Source organism: Grampus griseus (assembly GCF_964374135.1).
Source record: "Grampus griseus genome assembly, chromosome: 2".
NCBI lineage: Eukaryota > Metazoa > Chordata > Mammalia > Artiodactyla > Delphinidae > Grampus > Grampus griseus.
In genome coordinates, this window is record NC_139018.1 from 110,442,714 (window position 1) to 110,458,674 (window position 15,961).

At 39.3% G+C, this 15,961-nt stretch overlaps 1 protein-coding gene across 3 annotated transcripts in view; it reads left to right on the forward strand.

The window, feature by feature from the left end:
• The window catches only part of MAP2K5 (mitogen-activated protein kinase kinase 5), a 264,811-nt gene that overhangs the window by 12,096 nt on the left and 236,754 nt on the right, over positions 1-15,961 (forward strand). For all 3 annotated transcript variants that reach the window (XM_082649583.1, XM_082649584.1, XM_082649582.1), the window contains exon 3: positions 7,409-7,476. In XM_082649583.1, the coding sequence (XP_082505709.1) occupies positions 7,409-7,476 (68 nt within the window). The remainder of the gene's footprint in view (positions 1-7,408; positions 7,477-15,961) is intronic.

Consider the following 15,961-nt stretch of genomic DNA (forward strand, 5'->3'; position numbering starts at 1 on the left):
CATTGGCAGGCGGACTCTCAACCACTGCGCCACCAGGGAAACCCGAAAGATATGTTTTAAGTCTATGTAGACAACCACTGACTTATACCTATAAATACCATATGGCCCTACTTTTCCATGATACTCTGACATCCCATATTCTGATCTGTAGCCCTCGTAAGTATCTTCATACTGGTCAAACCATGTGTCTGAGTTTTGGTTCAGAAAATTCGACTATAGGATAAATCTTTATTTTATTTGTTTTTCTTTAACCATGACCATTTTATACTCACTTTTCATTGAATAGATTTCTTTTCAGTTGTTTTATGAATTTCTGGAAAAATTCTGGGAAAAATGAAGTTTTATTTTCTTACAGTATAACATATGTAAAAGATAACTGGTTGCTTATAAGAAAAACTGGGTAGGTTAATGAAAAATTGTAATTCGCAATAGATGTACACTGAGTCTAAAAATTAACATGTAAGAGTTAATTGTGTATCCTTAGAATTTGAGACGATTTGAAGAGAGCTTTAATTTATTGAAATTTTGTTTTGAAATATCATCGATGCAAAAAGTCCTAATCTTTTTTAGTCTTATGAGAGTAGTTATTAGTAGTACTAGTAGGTATTTGTAGTCTTATTAGTTATTGTTAGTAGTAGTAGGTGTTAGTAGTCTGGCTGTTTTACATGAGAATTAAGAAGTTTAAGTCCTTTACCCAGGCACCAGGCTAGTTCCTTGAGGGCAGTAGATAATGCTGCTCATTTTTGAATTGCTAGAAACCCAGCATAGTACCTGGCACATAGTAGACTCTCAGTTTGTGTTTCTGGAATGCATGGATGGTTGAAGGAATGAAGTAATAAGGACAAGCAAATATATCCAGCATGTGATGACTGCTCAAAACCTCAATTTGGTTTAGGTCACCATCGTCTCTTACCTAGACTAGGACAGTGGTCCTCTAACTCGTCTCCTTGTTTCTGCTTTGCCTCCATATAGCCTATTCTCCACACAGCAGCCAAAGAGATCCTTTTAGAAGTTAAGTGAGATCACTACAGTCAAGACCCTCCAGTGGTTTCCTTGTCACTCAGGAGTGATAGCCAAGTCTTTAACATGCCCTACAAGGCCCTGCCCTTCCTCATCTTCCCCCAACTCTGCCCCACCATTACTTCTCTGAACTCGTCTCTCTCCCCCATCTTATTCTCAATCTGTTGCAGCTACTCTGGCTTTCTTTCAGTCTCTCAAGCATGCCAGGTATTCTTCTGCCACAGGGCCTTAGCATGAGCTGTTCCCTCTGCCTGGAACATTCTTTCCCCAGATGTCTGTATGATTCACTCCCTCATACCCTTCAGTCTCTCAAGTAGAGTGTAAACTCCATGAGGGCAGGGGTTTTCCTTTTTCCACTGTTATTACCCCAGTGTCCAGAACATTGCCTGCTACATAGTGGGCACTTGAATATTTTTTGGAAAGAAAAGGGAAGCAAAGAAGTAAAGAAGGAGTCAGGAGGTGGGAGGTATGGAGCTAAATTAAAATTCATGGATATGAAGATTTAGCCTTAGAAACTATGGCCTCTGGTCCTGACCAGATCTTAGATTCCACACCTGAGAAGGGTTCTAAACTTGACAGCTTTTCTGGTAATTTCCTATTGATGCCTTTTTAACCTCTACAGTTATGTTTTCATTTCTTTCCTCTTGCCTTAGAAAAATGCCTTTGCTGTAGTTCTAATTGACTCTTCTTACCTGGCACTGAAGTAATATGACAAATGACATATAAAGTACAGTATTGCCTTAACTTTCTGTTGCCCTTGGTAGAAGCTAAATTGTTTTTCTAGAAAGCCCACTTGAGCCCTGCCGCTGCACTGGGTGCCGTTTGGCTGAGCGCTCCCCAGAGTCTGATGTCTTTGTGCTGTTTACTCAGTAGGCACTCTGCTTGCCATTCTGACTGCCCCTTACCTGAGGCTGTGTCTCCGCTCTTGGACCTTTATGTTCCTCCTCTTGGTTTCTCTTCTGGATTGCACGTTGCTTGAAATAAAATCGCTAACAACATATGGCCTGTTATGATTGTCTTTTCCCAAACTCTGCCATTTTGTATATTTGTGATACACTGCAGATTTTGTGAAGATTGCTTCATAATATTTGTTTACCATCTGCTGCACTCTATTTGGTATCTTGCTAGGATTTTTGCCTCCATTTTAAGTGACATTAACAAAATCCAGCCAGTACACAGACTTTCTGGTTCTACTTTTGCTTCCCTAATGTGCTGGAAAATCATATTACTATGCTCCAGGCAACTGGAGAAGCCTGGAATTCTCATTGTGAACCAGTGTATCAGAGTGCCCCCCCTCCTCTGCCTTCTTGGTCATATCTAGTAATGCTTTTTTGGTCAGAGGGCAAAGAATCTCCATGTGTAAGACAAAAAGTTCAAATTATTTTCTTCTGCTTCTCTCTACTTCGTGCCATGGCTTTCTAGTGTTCTTCAACATGTTTATACCTTTGAAACTCTTTGTGCCATTTTAGTAAGTTTTTTATGATTTATGTTTCCAGTTAGTGTACTTTTTGTAGCTAATCCGGTTTGATAGGCCCAACAAGAGTCTTTGCTAGATGGGCTGGCTGTGTATATACAACTTTTTATTCAGAAAAGTATTTTAAATTATTGTCATACTAAATTGCTTGGTATGTATTTCTACTTTCTTACTGTTCACTAACTTCTCATTCCTCTCAATTCACTGTCTATTAAATTTTTTTTCCAGGTTTACTGAGATATAATTGACACATAACGTTGTATAAGTTTAGGGTGTATAGTGCATTGATTTGATCATTACATATTGCAAAATGATTACCACCATAGTGTTAGCTAACATATGCATCCTGATGCATAATTACCATTTCTTTTCTGTGGTGAGAACATTCAGGATCTATTAGCAACGTTCAAGTATGTAATACAGTATTATTAGCTATAATCACCATGCTGTACATTAGATCCCCAGACTTTGTTAATCTTGTAACTGGAAGTTTATACCCTTTGACAAATATCTCCCCGTTTCCCCACCCTCCAGCCCCTGGTAACCCTGAGTTTGGGTTTTTTAGATTCCACATATAAGTGCTGTCATACAGTATTTGTCTTTCTCTTTTTTTCACTTAGCATAATGCCCTCAAGGTTCATCCGTGTTGTCACAAATGGAAGGATTCCATCTTTTTCATGGCTGAATAATATTCCTTGGGGTGTGTGTGTGTGTGTGTGTGTGTGTGTGTGTGTGTGTGTGTGCGCGCGCGCGCGCGCGCGCACGTGCGCCTGGGTGGGTGTGTGTGCACATCTTCTTTATCCATTCATCATTGATGGACACGAGTTGTTTACATATCTTGGCTATTGTGAATAATGATGCAATGAATATTGGAGTGCAGATATCTCTGTTAGATTCTGATTTCAATTCCTTTGGATGTAGACTTAGAAGTACGATTGCTGGATCATATGGTAGTTGTAGTTTTAATTTTTTGAGGAATCACATACTGTTTTCCATGGGGGTTGTAGCAATTTACATTCCCACCTACTGCACACAGTGTTTTCATTTATCCACATCCTCACCAACACTGTTCTCTCTTGTCTTCTTGATGATAGCTATGTAACAGGTGTGAGGTGATACCTCATTGTGGGTTTTCATTTGCATTTTCCTGATGATTAGAGATGTGGAGCACCTTTTCTTGTACCTGTTGGCCATTTGTATGTCTTCCTTGGAATTCCTTGTATTTAGAGAGAAGTGTATTCTCATTTTAAATGTCAAGGCCAATGGTTTGCTCTTGGGTTGCCATGAGGGCATCTGATAGCTTGGATTTTGCCTCTGGGCCAGAATCATTAGTCTTCTCTTATGTGTAATTACTTTTCCAACTCAGTCTCCTTTCTGACAAGAACGAGGAGTCTTCATTAAAACTACTAATTACAGATATTAAAGAATGAAGCAGACAGTCCTCGAAAGAGCAATCTGTAAAGGAGAGCAGTACCTACATAAAATGGAGGCTCTTATTAATCCATAAAACTATTAATCACTGTGTCATATAAACCTGATTTTATCCTCAGGCTTTGTTAGAATGCCTCTTTCACTCACCTTGTCTCCTTATGGGACAGCTCCAGCACTTTAGGTTTGCATCAAAAGCTATTTTGGCCTTTTGTCCTCAGTTTTCTGTCCACTTAAAGCAAAGTGCCCTTTAGTGTTTCATAGCTGCTTTCTATGGAACTGCTATGTAAGGGATTAGTCTGCTAACTGACTTCCCTCACAGTTACCAGATTATTTCCGGTAACTGAAATAATCCCTCAGAGATTTCATAGAATTTTAGAATTTGAGAATCTTTAGTTTTAAGTAGCCTTAAAGGTTCAAGCCCTGACTTTGAGAGCTTAGAGAATTCTTTTTGTTGTTGTTGTTCTTGTTACTGATTTAGAGAGATGTGATTTAAATGATTTTTCTGGAATCTGTGCCTTCTCTTTACAAATTATAAAAAGGGTTTTCACCTGTTTTATTGAACTCCAAGCACTTCCTCATTCCATGTGAACAATACCTTATTGAGATCTTGTGTATGTTGAAATTCGAATATAATCTGTCCCTTTGTAGCCACCATCTCTGTAGCTAGCTCTAGTGTAGAAATGAGATTTACAAAAAGCTACTTTGTTCAGACTGGAAATTTTATCAAGTTCAGGACTTCATAGAACGAATCATTTTAGTACACATCCAAATTGAGAATTTGACTTGGTTTTAAAACAAAAAATGTAAAGTGCTTTCATGTGTGGTCATATGTAACATTATATTCCTTTATACAATGTCTGTTTTTTCCCCTTTGTTTCCTGCATTTGTATGACAGCTTTTTGACTTAACCTTGAAAATACTAGTTTCTGGAACCTCTATAGAAACTCCCTCTGTTTCCAAAATTAGAATGGCATTTCTCTCCCAGTTTGGCTCTATAGAGTCTGTAGCTTTAAAAAAAAAAAGAGGGAAGGAAAATGTTAGATTTCTCTGTAGTCCTTTACATATATAACCTCCCTAGGAATGTGCCTTCTTTGTTACTGATAATGACCATTGTGTGCCTTTTATACTGAAAATAGGCAGCTCTTGGTAGGTAATACCAGTGGTGACTGTGACAGCTCCTAGCTATGTAGATATTCAGACAGTGTGTCTTGATGATACTGATTTACATCGAGTTGGGAAACTCTGCAGGAGTGAACCTGTATCTAGGATCCAGGAACAATTACTTTGGAGAGAAAACCCCAGTGAGAGCTGTTGGCTTGGTCACTGAGCAGGACAGGCTCAAGTGCTGCTTTCCCTCATGATGTCAGATTGCTATTGGCTGTGGGAGAGAAAAAGAAGGTAGCATTTTGCTCTGAAATAGGCTAATTAGGGAGAATACAGGCTCCCTTCTAGGGTTCCCATGGTGTGGTCACCAAATGGGGATATCTTAAGAACTGCGGCTGGACAGGAGGGAGGGCCTGCTGAGGTGTGGTGGGCTAAGATCCAGGTGCTGAACTGAACTCCCCCAGTATTCTCAGTAAGAGTCCCCAGAGCGTGTCATGCTAGCTTATTCTCTTTATAGTGAGAGATTTGTCTTATTCCCCAGGCCTGGGATCAGGTTCTCTGCATCTGACCAAATCAGCAATTAGATGCCCAAGAGTGACCAAAAAAATAATAACTCAGTTTAACAAGTGCACCAGAGCTGAGGCATCCAAATGAGAGAGAGCCTGCGCCTTCCAAGTTGTCCCCCTGGGAGGCTGTGTACGTCTTCCAGCAATGCTGCCATTGCTCAAAAGGTTCATAGCATTTTTCTTTCAACTGTACATTTAAAGTCTACCACATATGCTGTTATCCTGTTGACAGATCTTAATCTTTAGAAGGATGAAGTAGCTAAGTAAATATTTAGAAATAGCCAAAAGTCATTCTGGGTCCTGCCTGGCAGATGGTATAGATGAGCGAGTAATCAGATGACCAGTTCCATTTTGGGCTGAAAATCAGATCTGATATTTTCACTTGTTTATCTTCAGGTTATTAAAACAGTTCTGAAGACATATTTCAAAACTATTTTAAATAAGAGAAGGATCAATGAAGTAAGTACATTGTTTCTAGATGTGGCTGCTTCGGTGATCCACTTACTGAAATATATCCATTCTGGTTAAGTGTTTTGTGAAGTCTTATTATCCTCCAGTGTTTTTAAGAAATTAATTTAATTAATTTATTTAGTTTTGGTTGAGTTGGGTCTTCGTTGCTGCCCACAGGCTTTCTCTAGTTGCAGTGAGCAGGGGCTACTCTTCGTTGCGGTGCGTGGGCTTCTCCTTGCGGTGGCTTCTCTTGCTGCGGAGCACGAGCTCTAGGCATGTGGGCTTCAGTAGTTGTGGCTCACAGGCTCTACAGCGCAGGCTCAGTAGTTGTGGCGCATGGGCTTAGTTGCTTTGCGGCATGTGGGATCTTCCTGGACCAGGGATTGACCCCGTGACCCCTGCATTGGCAGGCGGATTCTTAACCACTGCGCCACCAGGGAAGTCTGTATCCTCTAGTTTTAAGACCATTAAATTATTCAACAATAGCACGAATCACCATTTGAAGCTTACTATGGTCAGAGAGTACCCAGTACAATTGAAACAGTTCAGAAATAGAGAGCTACAAGATCAGGTGGGTTATGAGGAGAACTGTATTAGAGTTGCTTTGCAAGTTAACCTTATACTAGGCTCTCAGTTCTGTAAAAAGGGAATGATAGTAATCAAGTCATGTTGTCCACATCATAGAATCATTGTGAGGCTTTTAAGGGGGTATGGAGCATAAATCACAGTGCCTTGTGTACGGTAGTGTTCAGTAAATGTTAGCCATTTTTATTATACTATTATGACATGACAGGTTGCCTGGGAGAGAGGAAGAATGGAGAAATAGAGGGATGGGGTGCCGTGTGGGAAAGGAAAAAGTACTAATAGTTAAATAAAACTGGCCTTTCTTTGGATTTTAAATTTCTCCAAACCAAACCTGTTCAGTCATACTCCAGTTATATTGACTTTATTTTTTAAATTTCTATTTATTTATTTATTTGGCCACACGTGCAGCATGGGGGATTTTACTTTCCCTACCAGGGATTGAACCTGTGCCCCCTGCAGTGGAAGCATGGAGTCTTAACCACTGGACCGCCAGGGAAGTCCCTATATTTACTTTAACTTAGATACATGTCTTGAATGACATGAGCAATATTTTAATTTTCAACTGTTCCTAAAATTTTTAGTTCTTTATTGAGATTCTGGTTGTATTCTAAACTAAAAAACAAAACCATGAACCAAAAACCTTAACATCCACAAGATATGGTGTTGAGGATTTGGATATCAAGTGTACAAACCAGTTGTATTATGTTCCCAGATAACATAGTTTTGTACATTAAAAAATGCAAATCTTATCACTTGTATTATATTGCTTTTTAAACAGATGAAGATGAAGATGGTGATCGAATTACAGTGAGAAGTGATGAAGAAATGAAGGCAATGCTGTCATATGTAAGTATATTACAAATGAAGACTATTTTTTAAATGTTAATGTAATTGAGGATGCTGTTTCTTGGAATAGTGAAGATATAAAAGTAAATCACAGTTGCTATAACATTTTTCTGTATAATATATAAGATTTTTAAAGGTTTCCTTACGTGAAAGTTAAGGGCATTCTTTTCAAAAGACACTTACTGATCATATCATGAACATTAAGAATAATGCATCTTAATGACTTTTGCATTAGGTATGGTGCAGACTAAATGGACTATCAATTTCCTGTATTTTTTATGCAGTACTTAAAGTAACGGCTCATTAAAAACGAACCCCTGGGCTCTAAAAAATTTTTCAAAATCTACTTTCAACTGGAGATCTCTTTCACCCTTACAAACAGACCATAGTTATAATGTAGCTGCAGGCTTAATATGGATACATGATTTAAGGTGTACTCTCAGTTATTTTATGCACTAACCACCCCACCCCAAAATGAACTGCAGGGTTACTTACTGAATCTAAGTGATTTGAATATATCCCAAAATGACTTTTCTTTTGTGTTTCAAATTTCAGTGAAGATTTGCATTAACATTTGTCTCAGGACTGAAGTAGATAAACAGGAAAAAAGGATACATTTCTAAAACTTTAATACTAAGCTTGAATAATTCAGTGACAATGAAGAGACATAGCTTCCCTGAGCCCTGATTTGTTCTTTTCTCTTATTTTTATTTTATTTTCTCTTGTTCATTTTATTTTATTTTTTCTGAGTTTGCAGTCTGTGTACGAAACCTTCTCTAGTGGTCTGGCGAAAAGAGCATTGGACTGGAAGCAAGGAGACCACTGCTCTCCTCTGGCTTCCTGGCCTTAGGCAAAACACTTAACCTTTCTGTGCTGTAGTTGCCTCATCTGTCACTTGTGGATAATAATACTTGTCCTTTCTACTGCACAGGGTCATTGTACTGACCAAATGGGATAATAGATGTGAAAGCCCTTTGAAAAGTTAAAAGTTCTATACAAATGCAAAGTGGTATTATGGTGGAAATGATGGAATCAGGGCCCTTGCTTTTCAGTGAGACTCTGATCTCAGCCAGTGGTTAGGTTGTAGGTTTTTGATAGACCTCAACTTTAACCAGGATATTTTTTCGTCGTGATGAAAACTGTGAAATATCTGTATGGGTTTCCGCCAATAGTTTTAATTTAGGGTAGGAGGAAAGAGAACAAGAAGGATGGCATGATTAACAGAGCGTTGCATTCAGACGAGCACAGAGTAGGAAAAGTCAATTTCCCATTTACTTCTCATTAACTTATTTGAGAGTCTTTGTGCCCTGAGAATTTAGAGCAGGGCTCATCAGTACCTTGAAAGGCAGAGTAGGATTGTCTGCTGAAAGGTCTAGCACAGTAATAATAGATTGGCTAACTCTCCTGAGAATGTGACATGCTTATTTTTATTTTATTTGTTTATTGTTTTGCGGTACGCGGGCCTCTCACTGTTGTGGCCTCTCCCGTTGCGGAGCACAGGCTCCGGATCCGCAGGCTCAGCGGCCATGGCTCACGGGCCCAGCCGCTGCGCGGCATGTGGGATCTTCCCGGACCGGGGCACGAACCCGTGTCCCTTGCATCGGCAGGCGGACTCTCAACCACTGTGCCACCAGGGAAGCCCTGGCCTTTATTTTTTAGGTTCAGTTTGGCTCTGAAAAATTTTGATTCCAGGATTTGGGTGGTGGGATAGGGAAGATACTGACAGATGACCACGTATTTACTGTTAAAAAAAAAAAAAAAAGCTATGTTTTTCATGTGGAATTCAATAAATTTGTAGTCACCTTAGTATTTCTTTAAAAACCATATGGGGAAAGCAAAACTAGGCATACTTTTACCATAAATCCTTTACACATTCTTTAAAAAAAACTACAGTGTCTGAGTTGATACTTGCAGAATTACTTTTTTTTTTTCCCCTTGGATTTAAGCATTTTATGGCTTTGGGCCAACAGAAGCATAAGTTTTTATCAGTAATTTAAATAGATTTTTGTATTAGACCTGAAAATGTTGCCTTTTTAATTGAAAACTTATCAATTATTTAAATTGCTAGCAGCCTTAAGCTGTTAATTTTATGTGTGCCATAATAATGGCATACAGTGGATTTTGATACATGTGACACATGGACTGTCTCATTGTGGTAAGGATTTGTCACGACAATAGGTTGTTGTGTGCTGTTAAATAATAACCAACATAGTAAACCAAAGTCTGTTGTCACACATTAGTACCATTTTATGTAAGTTATTTAGAAGTTGTATTCTTTTCTTCATTAGATATATTTTTAAGAGATAATGAGAGGAAAACAAATCTATAATAAATTGTCTTTTAAGAAAATATAAAGTAATTTGGTCTTCAGGTAGATATTTAATGTATTGAGAGAATTCAGCAGCCAAGTGTTATTACAGCACCATTGTGATCGCTCTCTGCGTTTTGTTATGAGTTTGTGTTAATCAACAATCTGTTTTTATAACGTAGTTTCTTGTAAGTTACGGTGTTAGAATATTCTACTTCTGGGATCATGGCTTGTCCTCTGGCGCTATTGTATCTTTTTAATTTCTCCATAAAGTATTTTTTTAATTAGAATTTGAAATGCTTTACTAGGAAAAAAATACAGCCAAGCTACATATCCTGAAAACTAAATACCTGATCATTGCTAATTATTTAAAGGATTCTGTTAAATATTCCCTTAAAGTAGTTTAAATTTTTTTGTTGTTCTTGTCTTCTCCTCTCATTTTCCAGAAAGACTGAATAGTATACTGCTTTTCTCCTTCCATCTTTTTGTAATTGTTGTCTGGTAGTGCTGGCCTCATTTCCTTATAGCATCAAGCACAGCAGTGCTGGGCCTTATTTATTGATTCATCATAAGCTTTATTTATCACTGAGACCCAGTTATAGGAGGAGGTTATTTTTATGTTAACCTCTGCTTTTAGGTGACCTTTCATCAAGAAACTCAGCAGTACATCTTGCTTTTGTAAATGGACTCCTATTTGTTTCTGCTAAATCCTGTGGCTAGTAAAGGATTTATTACACCTAGTTCTCTCAATACTGAGAGGCTTATATGAGTAGAGCACAGTATTAATAAGAATACGTTTCTTCATTTTGCCGGTTCTCTCTCTTTATACGGTTTCTCCACATTGCTGGAAGAGTATGGGATGAGTTTAACTGTAATGCCTCCCATTATGGCAGGGACCTTGTGTTTCATTGGAGTGTAAGCATTCCCTTTGGTATACTTGACGGTAGTGTACCTTGTTAGATGTTGGGTACCATGAGGGAAAATACTTTTTGACCTCTGTAGCACCTTGTAAATTGGTATATGATTGGCTTTATCCTAGCATGCATAACTTGGAGACTGCCTCAAAAATCATAGTTGCTCAAGGAGAGTTGGAAGGGAACATTAGAGGTCTTGTCCAGCTGTCTCATTTTACAGATAAGGAATCTGAGGCTCAACGAGCTCAGATTCATTTGAGGTCACATTGCTAATGAATGGGAAGGCCTGGACACAGACCTAGGTCTTGGACGTCCAGTCTTCTCTCCTGGTGGTTTTAAGTGATGTTTTTGTTTTGGCATTTATTGAGATCCTGCCAAAGAAGCTTTGCAAATACTACTGTTTTCCTGGTAGCAAAAAATAATGCTATTTACTAGAATGTTAGTGTACCTGAGTTTGAAAAGGAATACAGACAAATACTTTGTGGGCTTTTGAAGTTTTCAAGATTTTGTCCTTCCTACAAGGCTGAATTTTACCACAGAATTTGTTGCCCACTTAGTTGTTGAACATTCAGTAGCCTCAGGGCCTTTGCTATTAGAAAGTTTTCTTTAAAGAGCAGAGATTGGAACCTCATTTTCTGCATGGTGCTTTTAAACATGCTCTATATTAAGTTGGTCCTACTTTGAACTTAACTTTGTATGTGGCATAGTCATCTCGGTCTTCAGTGAGTGGTTAGTCCCCTAATTCAACGTGATCCATCTAAACAAGTGATAATACTCGATACTCTCCTGGCAGGGTGGAGAAACAGTGAAAAGAGTGAGACAGGAAAACGGAATGAAATAAATAAATAGTTGTGGAAATTATTCATTTTTTTTTTTTTTACTCAAATAGTGACATGCTCTAAGCTGTAAGTAAAGTTTTTGTTCTGTTTTCTCATCCTAGTCAAAGAATGAAACTTTTTTTCAGAGGCAAATTATTTTAACTCTCTTCTCTGTGTTGTCTGGGTCATATGGATGCCCTTGAAATAGTGATAAGAATGTAGTAGCCCCTTATTTAGCCCCTCTTGTGAAATATCTTGGGACATCTTTGCTAGCAAGAAGCAGAAGCAGACTGAAATTTGTGTCAGTTTATTATGCAGCTCATGGAAGCAAACGTAGAGACAGCACAAGCAGACCTCAGCCAGGTGGCATCAGGGCATTCTGGGTGCTTTGAACCACCAATATTTTGTCATTAACATGGCTGTGCTCCCAGTTCAGCTCCGTCTCTGTGGAGGGCTCAGTGTGGACTACAGGTTGATTCCTCTGGGGTCCTATGTTGAGGCAGCTGGCATGAGGGGGCAGAAAAATGTGGGACATCAATTAGCCTCTTGATGGCTGTGGTAGGGGCTTCTCTTCCGGAGAGAGATGGGCTGCGAGGGAATGATGGACCTCTAGCAGTAGAATTGCTGTGGGGCATAACCAAGGTGTTCGGCTCTTGTTGGCAGCTCCTAATGAACCTGTTCTCTTAGGGCCAGTTTTACTGGAAACAGGAGGGGTATTTTCTACGTATACCTGAAAGATGAATATAAATTTGCTATAATACAGTAAAGTTAGAGGAATTCAGTAAATTATCAACCTAGGAATACAATATGTCCAAAAAGGTGTAAATTGAGGTAATTGGAAATTTCAAAACAATTTGTTTCTCTCATAATATATGTTTCTCTGTTACATATATGTTCTTTACTCATTCCTCACTACGTTTTCAATTATTTTTTAATAGCATTTGAGCAGTAGGCTGAATCTTTATTGAACACTATTGGAACTGGCTAAATAAAGTAGTTTATTTGTAAGGGAATGTTCCGTTTGGCCTGCTGGCCGCATGGCCTGCTGGTCCTGTTTTATTTAAGTTGTAGGTTCCCTGAAGTTATTTAAACTTCTCCTACTTCGGAACTATGGCAGAATTGCTACAACTTAGAAATCAGGTGAAAGGTCAGTGTAGACAATGCCTCAAGCTAACCATGGTGATGGTGATGACTATGAAAGCTTCAGCTGAGAGGAACCTACTAGTTTTGGACCCATCGCTGAATACAAATTTAAACTCGTTCTGCCAGTGCACGTCACCTTAAACTTAGCCAAGTTGAATTTCATCTGCTGTTGACTATCCAACCTCCATTCTTTTAAGACCATCTGGAGCTCCCTAACATCCTTTACAGTTTTACTGTCCAAAACAAATAGTGTTATCATCAAACTTGGCCAACTTACTGTTTCATTTTTAAATCACTAGTAAATACGTAAGTACAGTAACATTAACCTATAAAAGAGGCCTCAGAGTTGTTTCCTGCTGACCTTTTCACTGGAAGACTTTTCATTGTGATTTTCTTTCTCATCATCGAATCAATCCATGACCATATGTGGACCCTTGGTCTAGAGTCATTTAAGGAAGAGCATGCGCACACTGTAGTCACCTCAAGGCAGGGGCAGTGAGTTATCGAGGAGTGGGAGAACCTGAAGCCAGGTAAGTAAATACAGTTATTAATTTGGTATTCAGAATAGATTAGCTTCATATGTTATTTTCGACTGTTGGAGCAGTTGTGTGCTTCTTAAGAGGCCAGCATCACAGAGGGGATGCCTCTAATGTAAAGTATGAGAAGTAATTGAAAGGAGGTATAACTGATGGCACATCTGAGTAGTGTTGTAATTGAATTTGTAGCCATTTGACAGAGTTAAGATTGTTGGGTTCTTCACTAGGAAAACTAATAAGTTAACTATGGACTGCAGATAGTTGGTTAGTTTATTGATTATTGCTGTAATTACTGACTGAGCTACATATAACAGGGTATGCTTGCAATATTGACAAAACAAGAATTTGAAAATTTTACCATTAGTAGGGAAAAGCCAGCATGCTTATTCTTTATAAGTATATTCCTCATACTGTACTGTTTATGTTGTCTGTTAGAAAGCATGCTAAGGAGAGATTTAAGAAACCCTTCTGTTATAAATGTATAGAAGAATAATAAATAAGTCTGATTTGATGTGAGTTGATATGTAAGACTTGCCACTGAATAAGTTATAACCAATGAGAGTACGTAGTCACCACGTCTGTATTAATTCCTATTTGCCTCCTTCCCCTTAAACACTGTGGAGCAGCCATTATGTGTAAGGCATGGTGCTAAGCATTCTACAGCAGTAGTTTCTTAGATTTTGGGGGACACAGGGCTTTTTGAAAATGTGAGGAAAGTTGTTTATTCTTTTCCCAGGAAATTCACACAGTGCAACATTTTACCTAGAAGTTCAGGAATTTCAAGGATCTCTCAGGCCCATATAGACCCCAGGTTAATACCTCTGCCATAAGAGATAATAAAATGCACAAGACATGGTCCATGCCCTTGATGAACCTCCAGAAAGAGAAACAGACAATGTTCCTTATAGTACCCTTTTACTTATTTTATTATTTATAGTACTGTAGTAATTGAGGGAAAGGGAGGAGATACTGAATCAGCCTTGATAAACAGTTAAATTCTGCCTCTGTACTTGGTCTAAACATTTCAGTGTTCTTGTTTAGTGGTTTCTGTGTCACCCTATCGTTATGGCCATTTTTCTTCTATGTACTATTGCTTGGAAGTGGGAGATTCGTAGCCCTGTGCCCTATTTTAAGATGTTTTTCAAGTACTTTATAAAAAAGTTTCCATATACCAGCTTCTGTGATTTTGATCTTCCTAACACCTTTATGAGGTGAGCAAGGCAGCTATTTTTCTCATTTTTACAGCCGAGAATACTGAGGCACAAACAAATTGTATTCCTTTCTCAAGGTCATACAGCTATGTAGAGCTGGGACCTGTGATCACTCACTGATTTGCTCACTTATTCATACAGCCAGTTTTTCACACATTAAATATTCATGGGATGGCAACTCTCTGGCCAAGCCCTATGCTAGCTGGTGGAGGTGCAGTGAACATATAGTTCACTTTTTCAAGGAGCTCATGCTCCAGTCAGGGAAGTTAACAAAAAAGGAAACAGTGTTTGGTGTGGGAGGATGAGAAAGACTCAGAGCTACCAGGCATAGTGATAAATGCTGTCACATGCCTAAGCATTAGGTGTTCTGTGAGCACAAAAAAGGAGCACCTGATCTAGCTTTGGGGACAGAGAAGGCTTGCTGGAGAGAGTGGTGTCTAGGTGGAGTAGGTGAGGACAAGGGGACTGGGAAGGGTGTTTGAGCAGAGAAAACAGTGTTTAAAGGCCCAGGTGAAAGGATGCCTGGTGCATTCAGGAGGAGCTACCCATGATTAGTGTGGCGTGGACAGTGGGGGGAGGGTATGAGATGAGGTTGAGAAGGCAGGTGGGCTAGGTCATGGAGGGCCCTAGCTTGAGGATTTGAGAAGTGGGGAAAATGTAGAGTTAATAAGACTGGTGATTGATGAGATGTGGGGAAGAAGGAAAGAGAGATGGTCTGGACGACTCCCAGATAACTGGTTTGGGAAGCTAGGTCATGGTGATCTCATTCACCTGGTTAGTGAACCCATGTGGTGGAAGACAGGCCTAGGGCAGGAGGGAGGGGTGGGAGAGGTAGGGACCTGTTGAATTTGAGGGGCCTCTGGACAACTAGTTGGGTATGTTCCGAATCTTAGGAGAGAAATCTGGGCTGGAAATAAAGGTTTGTGATTCATCAGCTCCTAATTAGTCTCAGTGACTCCTCTGGTAATTGAAACCTTTGAAGTGGCTGAAGTTAACTCGAGGAGAGTACAAAATAAAAAGAAGGTTGATGAAAAACCATGGGGAACGTGAGCATTTAAAGAAGGGATGGGGAGAGAATCACTTACCGGAAGCTGAGTAGAGTGGTAAGAGAGGTAGGAGGAAAACGTGGACAGGCGGGGGAGTTGCTGAAGAAAGAGGGCGAAGTCACCGGCCAGCACAGGTATCTGCATCACACCACGCCGCCTTCCCCAGTCTCTGAAAGATCAGGTGACATGGCCTAGCCCACACAGGATATGAATGAAGAAGCTTTCCACCAGCTCAGCAGTCCACCCAGTAGCCTGCTTTAGTTAAAGGTTTTGAGGTACGAGAAACAGGAGATAACTTACCTTTTGACTCTCAAATAGCAAACATTTTATGTTCTGAGTGCATGGACTAGAATGAAAGAAGTATTTTTCTTGGTTGACTGATAAACCGTTTGCTACATCTGTGAAACAGGGGTGATGATACTCCCAGAATAGGATAAGGTTGTGAGAAACTAGATGAATAAATGTAAATATCTAGTATTGATACTGAGCAAGGGCTCTTGTGCCTGAGG